We start from the raw sequence: 19,645 nt of genomic DNA, 5'->3' as shown, positions 1-19,645 counted from the left end.
TTAAGATGAAATGTGGAAATTACTTTTCCCACTGATAAACAAATAGGTTACAGTGAATATTGTTTATGTCTAAATGCAAGATATGTCTATCATAAGTAGAAATGGAACATGGGCTTCCATTTCCATTAGCAAATATCAACTTTGGCTGCAAAATCAATTTTCCAGAAATTCTGATTCCAAACACATTCACTTGCTCAAACTTCCACTAAGAGGATAATCCTTTGATGGTTTCAAGTATGATGTTCTGTTTTGTCAGATGACAACTTCAGGGTTTTGTTTTATATTTGGTTCATAAAACATCTTGGAAAATGGACATTACTATTTTAAAAACTCAGAATTTTAAGGCCTAGATTTTAATCATTTAATCAGAATCAAGTTTTATCTTTAAAGCTTTCCAGAACACATTAAATCTGGAAACGTCTAAATATAAACCATGTATAATACAGGGCTGGGACTAGGAATGAGGCCAGTGAGTGCCTATTTCATATTCAAAATAACCTATACAAAGATATAATCATTAGTACTCTTGTAATTCTATGTTAATTTATACTCAATAAGTTTAGTCAAATGAAGAACATCAGTTTAAATTGCACTCGTAGGGGATTCCTGGATGGCTCAGCAGTTTAGTGCCTGCCTTTGGTCCAGGGCGAGGTCCTAGAGTCCTGGGATGGTGTCCCACATCGGGCTCCCTGCGTGGAGTCTGGTTCTCTCTCTGCCCATGTCTCTGCCTCTCTCCCTCTCTCTCTCTCTCTCTCTCTCTCTGTGTCTCTCATGAATAAATAAATAAAATCTTAAAAAAATAAAAATAAAAAATAAAAAAATTGTACCCGTAAAAATGATTAACATAGCAAATTTAATGTTAAGTGTATCTTACCACAATTAAAAACTTTTTAAAAGAAGAAAAAAATGAGGAACATCAGTATCTCTACTTATAAGTAATCCACAATGATGTCTAAGCTTAAATTTATTGTTGGTAACAAAGCTAATGAAGGCACTGTATCATTAGAAAATAAGCAAAAAAAAAAAAAAAACAAACCAAAAAACAACCCAAAAGAATCCCACTAGAATGTTAGAATTAAAAATAATCATAAATATTATTTAATCTAAGCATTTCATATTGCAGTCCATAGTTAAGATCCAGAATTTGTTACTGCTAAGTGCTGGTTACTTGAAATTCTCCACACCCCTTCACTTTCATGAACTGTCTGACTTTTCCTTCTACATCTCTGATCTCTCTTATAGGCTCCTTCAAGGACACTTTTACTGTCTATTTTAGATATGGTATTCCCTTGGTCCATTGTTCTTTCAACTTTACATATTTTTTGAATGATGAATTCTCCTGATTCTAACCATCTGTAGATGATTCTCAAAATTATATCTCTACTGTGAACTCTTCCTTAACCTCCAGATATGAATATCCTACTGTCTAACAGAAGCCTGGTTATCTCACAGGAATTTCAAATACATGCATAAATTAAACTCCCTGTTTACCACTGACCCTGAAAAGCTGTTTCTTTTACCATTTCATGGCATCACTATTCACCCAAATGCCAAAAGTGGCACCTGGAACACCACTTGGACTGGAACACCTTCTTCTCATTCCCTGAAACCAGTAGTCACCAAGCCATGATGAGTTCATCTTCAATCTTTCAGGGACCGCTGTCCAACTTGGCCTACTCTCTAGTGTTTTGTGGTTTGTATATTGAACATTTAAAATCTTTTAAAATAAAGAAACAGAATGACTTTTTTAACTCAAGAAAAATCTCAAAATTTGTGTATTTTTAGAACTTCATCAAAAGAACACATAATATGTATTTCATATAATTCTGTTAATATATAAAGTGCACCAAGAATTTTCACCTAAGTTATACAAATGAGATGGATACAAATGTTAAGAGATTATTTCTTTTTTACCAATATTAAATGTTAGTAGTGAGACTATTTTTTTACCAATACTTAAGGTGTTAAAAATTATAAAGGATTATAGAAATTAAAACCAGATTATATCTAACTTTTATTTTACCTGTAGTGTGAGACTCTTTACTGCATTCCATACTACTCCAACAAATTCTTTCATTCTTTCTTCAGGACTTCTACAGCCTTCAGATATATTCAGCATGGCTTTCACAGGAACTGACAATGGTCGGGATTCTAAGTATAAGAATAGTTATTTAACACACATGTACTTTACTATTTTACAAAAATATAAAAAAAATATTTCTATGATTATTTCTTTCCTTAATAGCTCCAAATGAGATTATAAAATATATTAGATCATTTTGTATTATAGAATTACTGATTTTTGCAACTATTCAAATATAAGCAAAACTCATCTGTTAAAAGTAAGGAATGTGTTGGTTACTCTTGTCAGGAATTGGTGATTGGAAGGTAACACTGTGGAACAATGTTAGAATCTAATATTCTATTTACTGAATACATGGATATATCCACTTCACAAAAATTTATTAAGTTGTAACCTAACAATTTGCCCATTTCTCACTTTTATAATGATAATACTGCAATGAAAGCTTTACTTGGAAAAAAAGGGGGGGGACCCCTGGGTGGCTCAGCAGTTTAGCGCCTGCCTTTGGCCCAGGGCATGATCCTGGAGTCCCGGGATCAAGTCCCGCATTGGGTTCCCTGCATAGAGCCTGCTTCTCCCTCTGCCTCTCTCTCTCTCTCTCTCTCTCTCTCTCTGTGCCTTTCATGAATAAATAAATAAAATCTTTAAAAAAAAAAAGGAAATTCAACAACAAACTATTTGATTCATCCACAATTGATAAGAAACAAATCTTCCTACATATGAATTCTCTTGTTAACAAAAGCTTATCCATACTCTCTCAACTTTAAAAACTGATTCTGAGAAAAAAAAAAACAAAACCTGATTTTGAAAGTAACCAAAAGAACTATGTGATCACATAAAAGACAGATCTATATATATTTAACAAAATGTGATTCCAATCTGTATAGCATGTTATTAAAAATTTTGTCTATGGATATTACAGAAATCAAAGAATCTCAATAATTTTAAAGTTAAATGTCAGAAATTGCTATTAATTTAATGGTAATTTATAACGTGTTATTTCCAAACAGATCCATATATTTTATGCATTATATGTTAATGCAAACATATAATTTGTATATACCATTTTAGGTACTTTTTAAGTAGCATAAAATAAATCAGATCTTGCTCTTAGGACTTTGATTAAATTAAGTTTTGATGGTCCTAAAATTCTATCCAAAGTAAATGCTACCAAATCACTACTACATGAACTGCAGTTGCAGTATCTCAACTCATTTTTTCCCTGTCTTCCCAACTTGGTTTATTAGCGTTTATATTAGATTAATAATACCTTAAGGGCATGGAACATAAACCTTTTTTCTTCATGCTCATAAACCCAAGTCTACCACATTACGCACGTTAGAAATTCAAAGAATGTTATTTATAAAAAGAATTTGGGAAAGATCCATGGAGATATTTGGGAGCAGAGCACTGTAGGCAAATAAAACAGTAATGCAAAAGTCCTCAGTTAGATGTGTACTTAGGATTTTTTTTTTTTAAGATTTATGTATTTATTTGAGAGAGAGAGAGCACAAGCAGGGGGAGAGGGGGGCGAGCAGAGGGAGAAGCAAACTCCTCATTGAATGTGGAGCCCAACACAAAGCTTGATTACAAGACCCTGAGATTCCGACCTGAGCTGAAGGCAGACACTTGACTTACTTAAGCCACTCAGGCACCTAGACGTATACTTAGGATTTCAAGAAACAGTATAGAAGCAATGATGGCTAAAGTAAAGTGAAGAGTGATAGAAGTAGGAAATGAAGTCAGAGCTACAAATAAGGACCAATAACAGAGCTATAGAGGCCATGGGAAGAAGGTTGGCTTTTGCTTTGAAGAAGCTAGGATAGGATTATGGATTCTAAATACAGTCATCAAGTATTGGACATATTTTAAGAGGCTACTGGCTACTCTGCAAAAAATAGGCTGCAAGTATTAAAATAGGAAGACAGTATGTGAGAGATGGTCGCTGCATTGAAGGTAGTAAGAAATGATGAGATTCTGTATCCACATAAAAGCTACAGCCAATAGGACTTACTGATGCACTACAAATACCCTGAGAAAGGTCAAGAAAGGATGACTCAAAGGTTTTAGGTCACAGCAGATGGAAGAATGAAGCTGTAAGAGAAAAGAGAATGGAGAGGGTGAAAAAACTTCATTTTTTAGACCTATCAAGCTTCATGAAATTCCCATTAGTTCAAATGAAGATATCAAGCAACAGATTAACAGCTATAAAAATATGGAAAAATATGAACAGATAATTCACAGAAAAATATAATTTGGACAAAAAACTAATATTTATTTTTCAAAAAACAAATATTAAGACAAAAATCAGGTTTCCTCTTTAGTGGTCACACTGGCAAACATTTTAAGGTATCCATTTTTATGTTTACAAAAATCTGCTGTTGTTGAAGCCTCTTGTGAAAATTTTTCATATATTGGGAATATAAATAAGTATGGTCTGTAGAGTAGAATTGTAAGAGATGATCATTTGTAGCTATCAAAATTTAAACACACATTATTCTTCAAAACAATCCTATTTCTAAAAATCTATGCTACAGAAACATTATAACAATGTAAGAGTGCATGCATTTAAACAACTTAAAAAGAATGGTCAATATCAGCAGTATTATTTGAAATAGTTAAAAAAGAAAGAGAAGGGTAAGAAGGGAGGGAGGAGGAAATGGAGAAGAAAAATGCTAAGCAACTTATCTGTCCATCAAAAATAAATAGTTAAATTAACTTAGAAATACCCACAACGAAGATGGTAATTCACTCATTTAAAATGAGAAACAGTTACAGGCATGACAGAAAGGGTATTTTTGATATCTTGTGAAATGAGAAACATACGTATGTATAGCACAATCCAAATATGTTTTTAAAACAATATGTCAGTTTGAGTGTGATTTGTCTATTCCTTATATAGAAAAGTTACAGAAGAGTAAAAAGCAAACCCACAGGTTACCTCTGAGGAGAGTAAAACAGAATTGATGAGGGGTAAGAGGGAAGGGGTACTTAACATTTTATTCCATATATTTCAGAATTAATTAAATGTTTTATAACAGCGAATTACCTATTATAATCTTCTTAATAAAACACATTAATTTGCTTTGTACTCATTTTAACTTCCTTTCTTTTATACATTAGTAGTTATAAGAACAAAATGGTTACCTAAACTTATGATAGAATTCTGCCAATTTAAATAACTCACTTAAATGCAGACCAACCACACAAAGCCTGCACACAGAAATTTATAGGACCTTTATTCCCAATTGCTAAAATTTGGAATCAACTAAGATGTCCTTCAGTAGGTGGATCAATAAAGTGTGTTATATACAAAAACTGGAATAGTATCTATCACCTAAATGAAATGAGTTATCAAGCCATAAAAGCATATGAAAGAAATTTAAATGCATATTAGTATGTGAAAGAAGCCAGTCTAAAAAGGCCATATACTAATTCAAACTTCATGACATTCTGAAAAAGGCAAAACTATGGAAACGGTAAATAGATTAGTGGTTACTAGGAGTTAAGCAGGAGAGAGCAAGAAACAGGCAGAGCACAGATTATAGCACAGTAAAACTACTCTGTATGGTACTACAATGGTGGATACAGGATAAAATAAATTTGTCCAAACTTACATAATGTGCAACACCATGAGTAAACTGTAACATAAACTATGGACGTTGGGTGATAATAAAGTTCATCAATGATAACAATAACACTTTAGTAGAGAGTGTTGATAATAGGGGGAGTCTATGCACATGTGGGGCAGGGGATACATGGGACATCTCTGTACCTACTTTAAAAAATAAACTCTAGGGGCACTTGGGTGGCTCAGTCAGTTAAGCATCCTACTCTTGGTTTCAGCTCAGATTATGATCTCATGGTTGTGAGATCAAGACAAGCATGGACTCTATGCTACGTGTGGAACCTGCTTAAGATTCACTCCCTTGTCTCCCTCCGCCCCTCCCAGCCCCTACACACTCATTCTCTCTAAATAAATAGATAAATATTCTATAAAAATACATTTTTAGGGGATCCCTGGGTGGCGCAGCGGTTTGGCGCCTGCCTTTGGCCCAGGGCACGATCCTGGAGACCCGGGATCGAATCCCACATCAGGCTCCCGGTGCATGGAGCCTGCTTCTCCCTCTGCCTATGTCTCTGCCTCCCTCTCTCTCTCTCTCTCTCTGTGACTATCATAAATAAATAAAAATTAAAAAAATTGTTATAAAATACATTTTTAGATGCAGCCAAAATTTTAAAATCTTTGAACAATGAATACCAAAGATTTCCAAAGAGATTTCTATGGTCAAATTTTGAAAATCTAATACAGAATATTAAGTTTCTTAAAAACATCATTATTACAACTTCTGCTTATTAGAGGTATAAAATCACATTATTTTGGATACACTAAACTTTCAATACACATTTCCTAAAAGCTAGAGGAAGACAGTTTTTAAAGAAAAGACAATTTTCTATAGTTATATATATTTTATAGGTGGGATATTAAAACTCCCTAAATTCTGCCAATCTCAATCTATATTTTATTTAGCCAAAACCTCTAGCACTTGCTACATGCCAGGTCTGTATTAAAAGTTTTACAAATATTACTTGGTTTATACCTCATAACATTCCCATGAGGAACACACTATTATTTAGACTCTTATTCTCACCATTTTTAGATAAGAAAACTGATCATACAGAGATTAAGTAATTCATTTAAGTCACCCAGCTGGTAAGTGGCAAAACATGGATGTAACTCCAGAAAGTCTGACTCCAAAGTCCATGCTTTTAACAGCACCTCTTCTGTTTTCCAAACCCTGTGCCATAACTTCTAGTTCTACCAAATGCATAGTAAATATATTATATTTTTACTCAAGATCATGGTACCACCAATTATTCAAAAATCATCAGCTTTGTTCAGTCTCACTGGAGCTATTAAAAAAATCCTACATTTAACATACGAGTCTGATACCTATTATATTTCCTGTTTGCAATAATAAATAATGTACTGTTAATAATAATAAGGTAGTTTTGAGGTTGAAAATTTACCAATTAAAATAACAACAATCAGTTATTGGGTATGTACTATCTAACTTGGTGCAATATTAATTCTTCATTTCTGTGCCATGGAAAATGTAGTAAACTGGACTTCTGGGAAAACGGTGGAGTAGGAGGACCCAAGCTTACCTTGAACCATGGATACAAGCATATAACATTCACATAAATGTAAATAACCCAGGAAACAATCCAAAGACTGGCAGTAAAAACTCTACAACTAAATATAGAGAAGAGGCTTCATCCAAAATGATTTGAAATGGGCAGACATACAGTCAGGAGCTAAATGGACCCTCAGGTCTGTCCACAGAAGTAAGGGACTCCATAGGCATAGAGAGGGGAGGGAAACAAACCCTTGCATAGGGGAGTCCATACAGGGAAAACAAATCCCCATAACATATGGCTTTGAAAACCAGAGGGCTAAATTTTGTAAGTTCTTAAGAAGCAGTGGGATTTCAAACCTGCACCTTTAAAAATCAGTTGGCTGGGATCTTAGACAGCTCAGAGGAGGAGAGGCAGTTGAGTCCCCCACCTTAAAGAGACAGCCCACAGAGATAAGCATAGGAATAGCAATTTCAAAAGCACCTGGGGCATACGAGAAGGAGAGTATTTTATAATTTCTGGGAGAGTCATCTGGGAATGAAGGAGCTGACAGGTGCGATTTCCCTTCCCCAGCATAAACACATGGCCACCTAGGGGAACCAGTATGGTGCCCACAGTCACTACTTAACTTGCTAACACCTCCTTTCCTTGCCTCCTTCTCCATAACTAACAGATCCTCCAATGTATATTCAGCCAGAACCCATCCCTGGGCAGTACCACACGCCTAGCAAGGTATAAGCAACCCCAACAGGGGACAGCACCAGGCAAGAATAACTATTCTCTGACAAACTGGTAAAGGTAACCACACACACCACTAATATGTGGCCTTAGCAGTGGGCTAAGGATATGTCTTTCAGGCCCTGACCACCAATGAAAGCTTCTTAGGGGACAACAAAGTGAAAGTGCCCTACAGTCAGTTGCTACTGCATCATGGGCAAATGCTTGATTTGACTCAATCAAGCCTATGCAGCTCCAGACTAGCCCACTAACACTACATGGACTGAACACTGCCCACAACAGGCAAAAAAAAAAAAAAAAAGCCACGGTAGATGACTGCATTGAAAGAAAAAGTGTCTCAGCCACAAAAGCAGAGTGTACACAATGCATTTAAGAGACAACCTTGAAGCTTCAGGTTCTGGTGAGCAGGAAACACTGCATTGCAGGGCGCTACAGGACCTATTCATCACAAGGCCATTATCTTCAAGAGCAAGAGACATACATGACTTTCCTAACACAAAGAAACAGACACAGACAAAAGGATAAGACAAAGGAATATATCCCAAATCAGAGAATAGGACAAATTCACAGCAAGACACCTAAGAAAAATGGAGGTAAGTAATATACCTGATAAAGAATTTAATTATCACATAAAGACACTCATGGGACTTGAGAAAAGAGTGGAGGACATCAGTGAGACCCTTAACACAGAGATTTAAAAAATAATTAGAGATGAAGAACAAAATAAATGAAATTAAAAATACATTAGATGTAATAAATAGTAGGCTAGAGGAAGAGAAGTCAGTGACCTGGAGGACAGAGTAATGGCAAGTAGTCAAGCTGATCAGGTGAGAGAGAAAAAAATTCTACAAAATGAGAACAGACTTTGGGAGTGAAGCAATACCATCAGTGAGTAACACTTGCATTATAGAAATCCCAAAAGGAGAAGAAAGAAAAAAGAGGAAAGAAAATGTATTTGAAAAAATAATAGCTAAAAACTTCCCAAACTTGGGGAAGGAAACAGAAAACCAGATCAAAGATGCACAGAGAGCCCTGAACAAAATAAAACACAAGGAGGTCGACACCAAGACATATGGTAATTCAGAGGGCAAAAACTAGTGATAGAGAATTTTAAAAGCAGCAAGAGAAAAGAAAACCGTTACATACACGGGAAATACCATAAGGTTATCAGCTAATTTTTCTTCAGAAACTCCAGGCCAGAAGGGAATGGAATGATATATTCAAAGCACTGAAATGAAAAAATCTGCAGACAAGAATAATCTATTTAGCAAGGCTATCATTCAGAACAGAAGGAAAAACAGAGTTTCCCAAACAAAACTTGAAAGAATTCCTTACCACTAAACCAGTCTTACCAGAAATGTTAAAGGAGACTCTGAGTGGAAAGGAAACACCATAAGTAAGATTAAGAAAAAAAGGAAGCACAAAAACAGTGAAAATGAATATACCTCTAAAAATTAGTCGAGGGACTCACATAATAAAAAATAAATGTAAAGTATAATTCCAAATACCTAAAATGTGTTGGGGAGAGAAGTAAAAACTGGGCTCAAACTTGAGCAACTATTAACTTAATAAGGCCCGCTATATGCCGAAGATCTTACATACAAATCTAATGGTAACTGCAAATCAAAAGTCAGTTATAGTTATGCAAAAAATAGACAAAAAGGAATTCATGTATATCAACAAAGAAATCCAAATAATCATGAGAGAAGAGAGCAAGGAAAGAAAGGGACAGAGAAGAACTACAAAAACAAGCATTAAATAAGTAACAAAATGATAATATATATCATTAATGACTTTGAATGTAAATGGTCTAACCACTCCAGTCAAGCCATAGTGTGATGGAATATACAAAAAACAAGACCCATCTATGTGCTGCCTACAAGAGATTCATTTCAAACCTAAAGACACATACCGAGTGAAAAGTGAAGGAAATGAAAAGCATTTTTCATGTAAATAGATGGGGGGAAAAAAGCCAGCATAGTAATACTTATATGGGACAAAACAGACTTTAAAACAAGACTGTAACAATAGACAAAGAGGGACACTATATAATCATAAATAGAGCCTATCAACAAAAAAATAACAATTTTAAATTTTTATGGACCCAGCATGTAAGCATCCAAATACATAAAGAATTTCATAACAAATACAAAGGAAATAATCAATAGCAATATATTAATAGTAGGGGGCTGACACCTCACTTACATCAATGGACAGATCATCCAAACAGAAAATCAACAAGAAAAAAGTGGCTCTGAGTGACACTGAATCAGATGGATTTAATAGATATATTTACAACATTCTATCCTAAAACAGCAGGATACACATTCTTCTGAAGTGATGGAACATTCTCCAGAATAGATTACTTATAAGGTCAGAAAACAAGTTTCATTGAACATGATCAAGTGGGATTTATTCCTGGGTTGTGAGGGTGGTATAGTATACACAAATCAATCGTAACACATCACATCAATAAGAGAGAGAATAATACCATATAATTATTTCAATAGATGCAGAAAAAGCATCTGACAAAGTACAATATCCACTTATGATAAAAACCCTCAACAAGTAGGCTTAAAAGGAACATACCTCAAAATAATAAAGGCTATCCTCCCCTTCGCTCTATATAGGGTGAGGACTATATAAGACGGGACTGACTCCCTATGAGATCATGTTTGGTCTTCTTCCACCTATTATCCCCAATTTAAAACCTGAGGGGCTTGCTGAATTTGATGATCACCAACTTCTTTTCTCCCTCCAAATGTTACAATGAACACATGAGCAGGTGTGGCCTAAGATGAGGGCCCTCTATGAGACGGGCCACCCCCAGACTCCCATCGATATATCGGCTGGGTGACTGGGTGTACGTGCGGAGATACCAACACCGGACACTTCAACCTCGCTGGAAGGGACTCTACATCGTGATCCTGACCACTCCCACCACTCTCAAGGTCGACGGGATTACTCCCTGGGTCCACTACACCCACGTTTGGCCAGCTGATCCACACGCCATTCTCAAGGACTTTGTTCCAGAATGGAAAAGCCAACAGACAAGGACAATCCCCTAAAGCTAAGACTGCACCGTACTCACTTATTTCCCACCTCAAAGACTCCCTAGTCTGAGGTTGTCCTTCAAAATAGGAAGGGATTAGTCTTCTTACAACAAAGGGGGGCATGGGTGGGGTTCTGTGCTGCTTTAAACGCAGGATGTTGCATCTTCCCTGGGATGTAAACGGGAGCAAGAACAGCAACAAGGTTGGTTCGAATCCTGGTTTAGTCATTCCCCCTGGCTCACTCTGAGAGCAACCTGGACCCATGATTGGGTCCGTCCTTAGGTTCCTCTGAGAGGGGGAAATGTGGAGGCCGAGAAAATTAAGGCCATTCTACTTTAAGTTCAGCTTTAGCACAAGTACAGCCATCCCAGACCCCTGTGAATAAGAGCTAAAATTTACAGCTTAATGCCCTAGAAAGCCCCAAATTAGAATGAGAACAGAGCCCAAACCAGTGGCAGGAAGTCCCATATTAGAATGAGAACAGAGCTCAATGCCCTTGAAAGCCCCATATCAGAATGTAAACAGAACTTAAGAAATTCCTCCACCCCTTATAGAGGTCCCCTAGATCAGCCCATAAAACTAAGCTGAAACCCACCTCAGGGTCCAAGTCCCTGCTCTGCTATGTCGGGTATACTTGGACCCAAGCTTGAGCTCGTAAATAAACCCTCATGTGTTTGTAATAATAATAATAATAATAATAATAATAATAATAATAATAATAATAATAAAGGCCATACCTGAACAACTACAGCTAAGAAGCACCTGGGTGGCTGAGTGGTTCAGCATCTGCCTTTGGCTCAGGTCATGATCCCAGGGTTCTAGGATCAAGTCCTGCATCAGGCTCCCCTCAGGGAACCTACTTCTCTGCCTCTCTCTCATGAATAAATAAATAAAATCTAAAAACAAACAAAAACAAAAAACAAAAACTATAGCTAACTTCAAACTCAATGAAAAACTTAGAGCATTTTCACAGTGGAGAAAAAGGGCAAGAATAAGACAAAGATGTCCATTCTTATCACATTTATTCAACATAGTACTGAAAGTCTTAGTCACAGCAATGAGACAACAAAAAGGAATAAAAGCCATTCAAATTGATAAAGGAAGAAGTAAAATTCCCACAAAAATACTAGAATTGATAAATTAAAATTATAGGATACAAAATTACCGTGCAGAAACCTGTTGCATTCCTATATACTAATAATGAAGCAGCAGAGAAAGACATCAAAAACACAATCCCATTTATAATTGTGCCAAAAATAATAGAATGCTTAGGAATAAACGTAACCAAGGAAGTGAAAGACCTGTACTCTGAAAACTATACAACAATGCTAAAAGAAATTGAAGAGGACACAAAAAATTGGAAAGATATTCTATGCTCATGCACTGGGAGAACACACATTGTTAAAAGGTACATACCACTCAAAGCAATCTACAGGTTTAATGCAATCCCTATCAAAATACCAACAGCATTTTCCACAGGACTAGAACAAATAATCTTAAAATTTACATGGAATCGAAGAAGCCCCTGAATAGCCAGAACAATTTTTTAAAAGAAAAACAAAGCTGAGATATAACATTTCCAGATTTCAAGTTATATTACAAAGCTGTAGTGATCAGAACAGTATACTACTGGCACAAAAATAGACACATAGAACAGAACTGAAAACCCACGAATTGAAAGAAAGAAAGAAAGAAAGAAAGAAAGAAAGAAAGAAAGAAAGAAAGAAAGAAAGAAAGAAAGAAAGAAAAGAAAGAAAAGAAAAGAAAAGAAAGAAAAGAAAAGAAAAGAAAGAAAAGAAAAGAAAGAAAAAAGAAAAGAAAAGAAAAGAAAGAAAAGAAAAGAGAAAAGAAAAGAAAAGAAAAGAAAGAAAAGAAAAGAAAAGAAAAGAAAAGAAAAGAAAAGAAAAGAAAAGAAAAGAAAAGAAAAGAAAAGAAAAAGAAAGAAACTAACTAACTAACTAACTCCAGGAATAAACCCACAATCATATGGTCAGTTAACTGTTGACAAAGCAGGAAAGAATATCCAATGGGAAAAAGTTCCTTTAACAAGTGGTGTTGGGAATACTAGATGGCAGCATACAAAAGAAGGCAACTGGACCACTTTCTTACACCATACACAAAAATAAATTCAAAACAGATTAAAGACCTACATGTGAGACCTAAAACCACAGAAATACTACAAGAGAGCACAGGCAGTAATTTCTCTGACATGGGCCATAACAGTATTTTTCTACATGTGTCCTGAGGCAAGGGAAACAAAAGCAAAAATAAACTATTGAGACTACATAAATATAAAAGGCTTCTGCACAGCAAAAGCAGCAATCAGCCAAACCAAAAGGCACACTACTGAATGGGAGAAGATATTTACAAATGACATATCTGATAAAGGGTTAGTATCCAAAATATATAAAGAAATTATAGAACTCAAAATCCAAAGAAATGAATAATCCAATTAAACTGGGCAGAAGACATGAACAGACATTTCTCCAAAGAAGAGGTTCAGATGGCTAACAGACATATGAAAAGATGCTCAAATCACTGATTATCAGGGAAATACAAATCAAAACTACAATAAAATATCACCTCACATCTGTCAGAATGGCTGTGATCAAAAACACAAGAAACAACAAGTGTTAGAAACAATGTGGAAAATAGCAACTCCTGCACACTGTTGATGGGAATGCAAACTAGTGCAGGTACTGTAAAAAACAGTATGGAGTTTCCTTTAAAAATTTAAAATGGAACCATCCTATAATCTGGTAATTGTACTACTATTTACCCAAAGAATATAAAAACACTAATTCAAAAGGATATATGCACTCCTGTGTTTATTGAAGCAATGTTTACAATAGCCAAATTATAAAAGCAGCCCAAGTGTCCCTCAATAAATGAATAAGGAAGATACGGTGTATATACACAATGGAATATTATTCAGCAATAATAAAGAATAAAATTTGCCATTTGCAAAAACATGGATGAAGCATACCATATGATGTCACTTATACGTGGAATTTAAGATAAGAAACAATACAAGCAAGCAAAGGGGGAAAAAAGAGAGACAAACCAAAAAACAGATTAACTATAGAAAACAAACAGATGGTTACCAGAGGGGAGGCAGGTAAGAGGATGTATAAACTAGGTAAAGGAGCTTAAGAATAACTTATCTTTAAAAAAACAGATTTTATTTATTTATTCATGAGAGACACAGAGAGAGAGGCAGAGACAGAGGCAGAGGGAGAAGCAGGTTCTCTGTGGGGAGCCTGATGCGGGACTCAATCTCAGGATCCCGAGATCATGACTTGAGCCAAAGGTAGATACTCAACCACTGAACCACCCAGGTGCCCCAACTCTATGGATCCTACAGTATACATAAACCAATGGCACCAAATATTGCATTTTATACCAAATGGCTTACTCTATTGAGTTCAAGACTCACAATCAAAAGGTTACTTCATGATATTAAAGAGTCAAAAAATATTTGTTCACCTACAACAAAATGTAATTCATTTCTCATAATAAGTGCTTCTCAGAATTAAGCTTTGATTTAGGTTTTTATTATCTGCTATGTAAAAGCCTTAGAGAAGTGCTATCACAAAGGTAGGTCAAGTTTAGTAACTGGTCAATAAAGGAGAATGACTTCTACTAGAAGAGTAGCAACAACAAAAAATTCCTATAGCATTGTTCCTTTACCCGAAGATATTTGACCATCAATTTATATGTTTATTCATCATAATGCTCATACTAAGACACTATTCATTTCACTGAAAGGACAATCCATAATTCCTCTATCTATTTCATGTAGCAGCCTGAAATAGTATAGTGGCTTACTCAATCAATCGAGATAATTTTAATTATAGTTTACATACAATGAGTTTCAAGTGTATAGCGATTCACCAATTATATACATGAAAGAAAAAAAACCCATGTGTACTTTCTTAAAATAATTCCCTAATAGCATATTATTTGACATTTCTGTAAAAAAAAAAAAAACAATAAAAAACACAACTTTGGGGGCACATGGATGGCTTAGTCAGTTAAGCATCTGACTCTCAGTTTTGGCTCAAGTCATGATCTCAGGGTCTTGAGATGAAGCCCCACACTCAGTGTGGAGTCTTCTTATCCTTCTCCTTCTACTCCTTCTACCCCTGCCCCTCTCTCTCTGCCTCTGGAATAAATAAAGAAAATCATTTTAAGAAATATAACTTTTTGTGAGGTATATAGTTACAATTTATGGCTTCATGTTTATTTCAAATTTTAAATAATCACTAAGAAGTAAAGTGTGCCAATCTTTATTTCTCCTATATGTTCACAGGAAATCAAGCTGTTCAGACACTTCTAGCCATGACATTATTATGCCAAGGAGTAACTGCCTTAAATAGAGTTGAATTACCTAAAAGGAAATTTAAGGTAAAAACAAACAAACAAAACAAAACAAAACAAAACAAAACAAAACCCTCCTGAGAGGTTATAGATCATCCTGGAGTGGCAGCATAAAGAATCATAGGCAAAAAAGAGAAGATGACTACAAAAAAGAACCCATAAGGGAAATCAAGGCTTCCTAAAAGATAAAGAGGGGAAAGTTGCAAGCTCAGAAAGGAAATACTTCAGTAGGACTTGAAGCAGGACTACAGAGTTGGTTTATCACAAGTTCAGAAAGCTAAAGATCAAATGAAGAATACCAGGCTAAGCAAAATGTCATATTTTTAGGCTTCTGTGCAGAGATTTGAAAGAGAAAGAAGGGTAAATGCCTCAGAAGAGAAACCAGACCTCGATACAATAAATGACATGTAGTATTACATTTCATTATCTTGTTCACAAAGACATCTAAAAGGCCAGGATAAAATCTGTTAGTGTTTCATAGGCTTAAGGTGTTCTCTTGCTGACAAATGAATGGTCTGTTTTTGGAGATACTTTATTACAGAACTAATATATGTTAATATTTGGTGAAATATCAGAAAGCACAGCTAACAGAGAAAGAAAAAGAAAGAGGGGGGTGGAGGGAAGGAGAAAAGAAAGAAAGGCAAACAGGCAATTAAAATATCTCATAATTTCAACATGCAATAAAATCATTCCACACGCTTAAGGAGCACCTGCTACATAAACGCAGTTTAGGGACTACATTCTAAACTGGAAATACCACAGTGAACAAAACAGACATGGTTTCAGTACTCAAGGAGCTCAAGCATAAACGTGGAAGGCTACAGGATTTAAAAAAGATTTTAAAAACTCTTCAAGTAGTGAAATTTCAGACACTAATAGGATAAATATATTTATGTAAAAGCTTCCTCAATGCATAAACTTGTAACCAGGAACCCGAGGTACCACCTTTTTTTCTACCAATTCAAGATATGTGATCTTAGAATCACTTCAACTTTTAGGTTTCAGGTTTCTCATTCATAACTCTTGAGAGAGATTTATTAAAGGCTGCCTCAATCTCAGAGGAAAACCATGGTGTGGGGCAGCCATTCTGCTACTTGTGAAGAATGAAGAGAGAAATAAAACAAGGGAAGGAAAGAAAAGGGAGAGAAGAGGAAGGGAAGAGTGAAAAAGAGAAAAGGAATCACTCAAGAACACAATCTCATCCTAAGTAGTAAAGCAAAGATGAATGGCTCTAGAATCTGCCCTTTCAAGTTATATACAGATTACCACACTGATCCACCAAGACTATTAACATTCTTTCGCTCTGGTCTTAATACCAAAATAAAACAAATTAACAGCCAAGAAGTTTGAACTTCCATAACACTTTTTTTTTTTTTTAAGATTTTATTTATTTGTTCATGAGAGACAGGCAGGCAGAGACACAATAGGCAGAGGGAGAAGCAGGATCCGTGCAGGGAGTCCGATATGGGACTCGATCCCGAGACTCCAGGATCACGTCTTGGGTCAAAGGCAGGTGCTAAACCGCTGCGCCATCCAGGGATCCCCCGAACTTCCATGACTCTTAATGTGCATGCACCCACAAAATAGCAAACACCAAAACCACCAGAAGAACCCAGAGTAGGAAATGAGCAAATAAAACATTCGCAGTTAATATTATGAGATCTTAGAAGAACATCAAGAATTTTTAAGTTGTAAGAGGCGGTCTCTTGCGTATAGTCACAGGTTTTGACAAGGCTAGTATTGTTTTTCACATATCTTACACTCAGAACTAAGTTTCAACTGATTGTTATTCAAAATGCACCTCTAAAATAATGAAGCTGGTTTCTCTGTAGTTCTGTAAAACTGGTGTTGTTACTTAGTGTTTGTCCTTCATAAATACCTTCACACCACTTCACCTTCTGAAGTAAAGTCTTAATGTGAACTTTGATCTGTACAGTTGTAAGAGTTCAGAAAGAAACTAAACAAACTAGCCAGGAGATTATAGAAAAATAAGTGAGAAAAATTTTCTCAGATCGCTACTAGAATTTGAATGTTTCGCATTTATGTTTTGGGAAGTCAAAGGAGAAAACAGGAAAGAAAGGAAGGAAAGGAAGGTAGAAAGGGATTTCATCATAAACTCAAAAATTTTATTTAGTGTCCATTTACTATATACCAGGGTACTGCAGTAAGGGTTGAAAAATATGACACAATCTTTGTCCTCCAGGAGCTTACACTCTAGAGAGGAAATATAAATCTAAGTACAACAATTGTCAAAGAACACGATGAATGCTACGCTCTAAAATATTCTGCAAATTACAGAGACTGACTAATCTAATCAAGTACTGGCAAAGTCTTCATAGGGAAGGTAACATAGATTTGGGCTCAGGAAGAACTCTTAAAGAAAGAAGGAGGTATAGGTAGAGAGAACATGAAGAAAGACACAGAGGCACAAAGTGTACAGTAGAGTTTAGTGTGAAGTACACAGAATGGCAAATCAAACTGATAAACTAGAGATAGGACTGGAAAGGTAAGTTTAAGGTCTAGTTGTGAAGGGTCTTAAATAGCATGCTGAGGAAAACAAAGTTTATCTTGATGGTACTAATAAGATGGTAAAAATCTCTACACAAGGAAATGTAATAAAATTTGGTTTTAGAAGTGAAAATTCTGATATTAACACAGAACATATATCATTGTAACATACGGATATATTATTGGGAGAGACAGTGAAAAGAGAAGACCATTAGGAGCTATTTTGCTTACCCTCAATATTGCTTATTTTATTTGATTGCTTATATAGAAGTTATAAATTGATTATCACTCTAGAATATCATCTGGATATTAACTTAAATTAATGAAATGTGTTTATTTGATCTGCATTTGATCATTTTGCTTTTAAGTGGATAGCAGGAAAAAAAAGTTATCTTTGGCTAATTTGAGGGTCCTGTACTCCAAAGTACAACTCCAGGCCTAAAAATTTCATTATTCTTTTGTCTAATGATTTAAATCAGCATATATAATTGCAACCATTTTAAGTATCCACTGAGCGTATAATTTTAAGTATTTGTTGAAAGTATCATTTAAGTTGCATTTCTTCAATTTTGTTTTAAATACTCAAAGACAAAGACAGAAAGATTAACTGAGGTTCCCGCTTCTAAAGATCCCTCCAAGCATTTCACCTTCCTTGCCTGAGAGAAAGGATGACGCCACAGAACCCAGAAAACAAGAGTCAAATTCTTTCCTCAGTATGATCCCCATAGAACTCTGACACAACTCTGGGTGACCCTGGACTGACTTTGTATTACTTACTTCTTTAGTCGAGTATAACTGAGGACCACAGCTAAGTTCTGTTTCTCTGCTACAGGAAAATAAAGTTATATTTTGCACACTTGATTACAGAACAGAGAACTATGCCTGATACATAAATTTATTACACAATTGGAATAATCAATAACCAACCAACCTGAGTGATCCTGAAAAGACTGCCAATTAACTCCATCCTACAGTCCCAGGGTTAATTCTTTCATGCCCTTTATCTCCATTAATCTCCATTTACATCGGCCAACAGAAAGCCCAAAACTCTAAAAACATTCCTTATGACCCAGACCCTCATCACCAAAGACTTTTTTTTTTTTAAGATTTTATTTATTCATTCATGACAGACAGAGAGAGAGAGGCAGAGACACAGGCAGAGGGAGAAGCAGGCTCCATGCAGGAAGCCCAACGTGGGACTCAATCCTGGGTCTTCAGGATCACACCCTGGGCCGAAGGCAGACACTGTACCGCTGAGTCACCCAGGGATTCTCCACACCAAAGACTTCTGTATAACCCCATCAGATGCCATCTCTCACTTTAAAACACTGAAATCTCTTCTGCTCTCCCCCCAGGAACTCACAATATATCATTAGCAAAATCTCCTATATGTTCCTAAAACTTCTCTGAACTTACTTTCCATCTTCTTTTCACAAAATCTAAGGACAGTGCTTTCTATGAAGTCCTCTTAATTAGCTGATGTTTTCTCTGTCATACCCAACATAGAATTGGGCCCAAGAGTGAGTTCAATTGTTTCCCTGATTCTCACTGCCACTTCCAGTCTATTTTTGTAATTCCTCCTTAAAAAAACCCTTGCTTTGGATTTCACATCATCCAACCATACACCTATCACCACTCCTTCTTATTGCAATAATCTGTATGATCCTGAGGTCAGCACCCTTGCTCCCTCATTCTTTGAAGATTTTAGCTCCAGGATCATTGTCATTCTTTGTGTCAGAGACAA

The 19,645-nt window shown here is 35.7% G+C and overlaps 1 protein-coding gene across 14 annotated transcripts in view; it reads right to left on the bottom strand.

The window, feature by feature from the left end:
* Positions 1-19,645, bottom strand: part of VPS13B (vacuolar protein sorting 13 homolog B) — a 718,401-nt gene that overhangs the window by 372,602 nt on the left and 326,154 nt on the right. For 11 of the 14 annotated variants that reach the window (XR_013351405.1, XM_077846720.1, XM_077846721.1 and 8 more), the window contains 2 exons: positions 11,751-11,909; positions 2,024-2,151 (listed from right to left, as the gene is read on the bottom strand). Coding sequence is in view for 12 of the 14 variants with exons in the window: in XM_077846720.1 (XP_077702846.1) it covers positions 2,024-2,151; positions 11,751-11,909 (287 nt within the window). In the remaining 2 variants the exon portion in view is untranslated. The remainder of the gene's footprint in view (positions 1-2,023; positions 2,152-11,750; positions 11,910-19,645) is intronic. The other 3 variants (XR_013351406.1, XM_077846716.1, XM_077846718.1) reach the window with 1 other exon arrangement.

Source organism: Canis aureus, chromosome 14 (genome assembly GCF_053574225.1).
Source record: "Canis aureus isolate CA01 chromosome 14, VMU_Caureus_v.1.0, whole genome shotgun sequence".
NCBI classification, from domain to species: Eukaryota; Metazoa; Chordata; class Mammalia; order Carnivora; family Canidae; genus Canis; species Canis aureus.
Note: the sequence above shows the minus strand (reverse complement) of the source record. Positions and strands in the feature narration are given on the sequence as shown.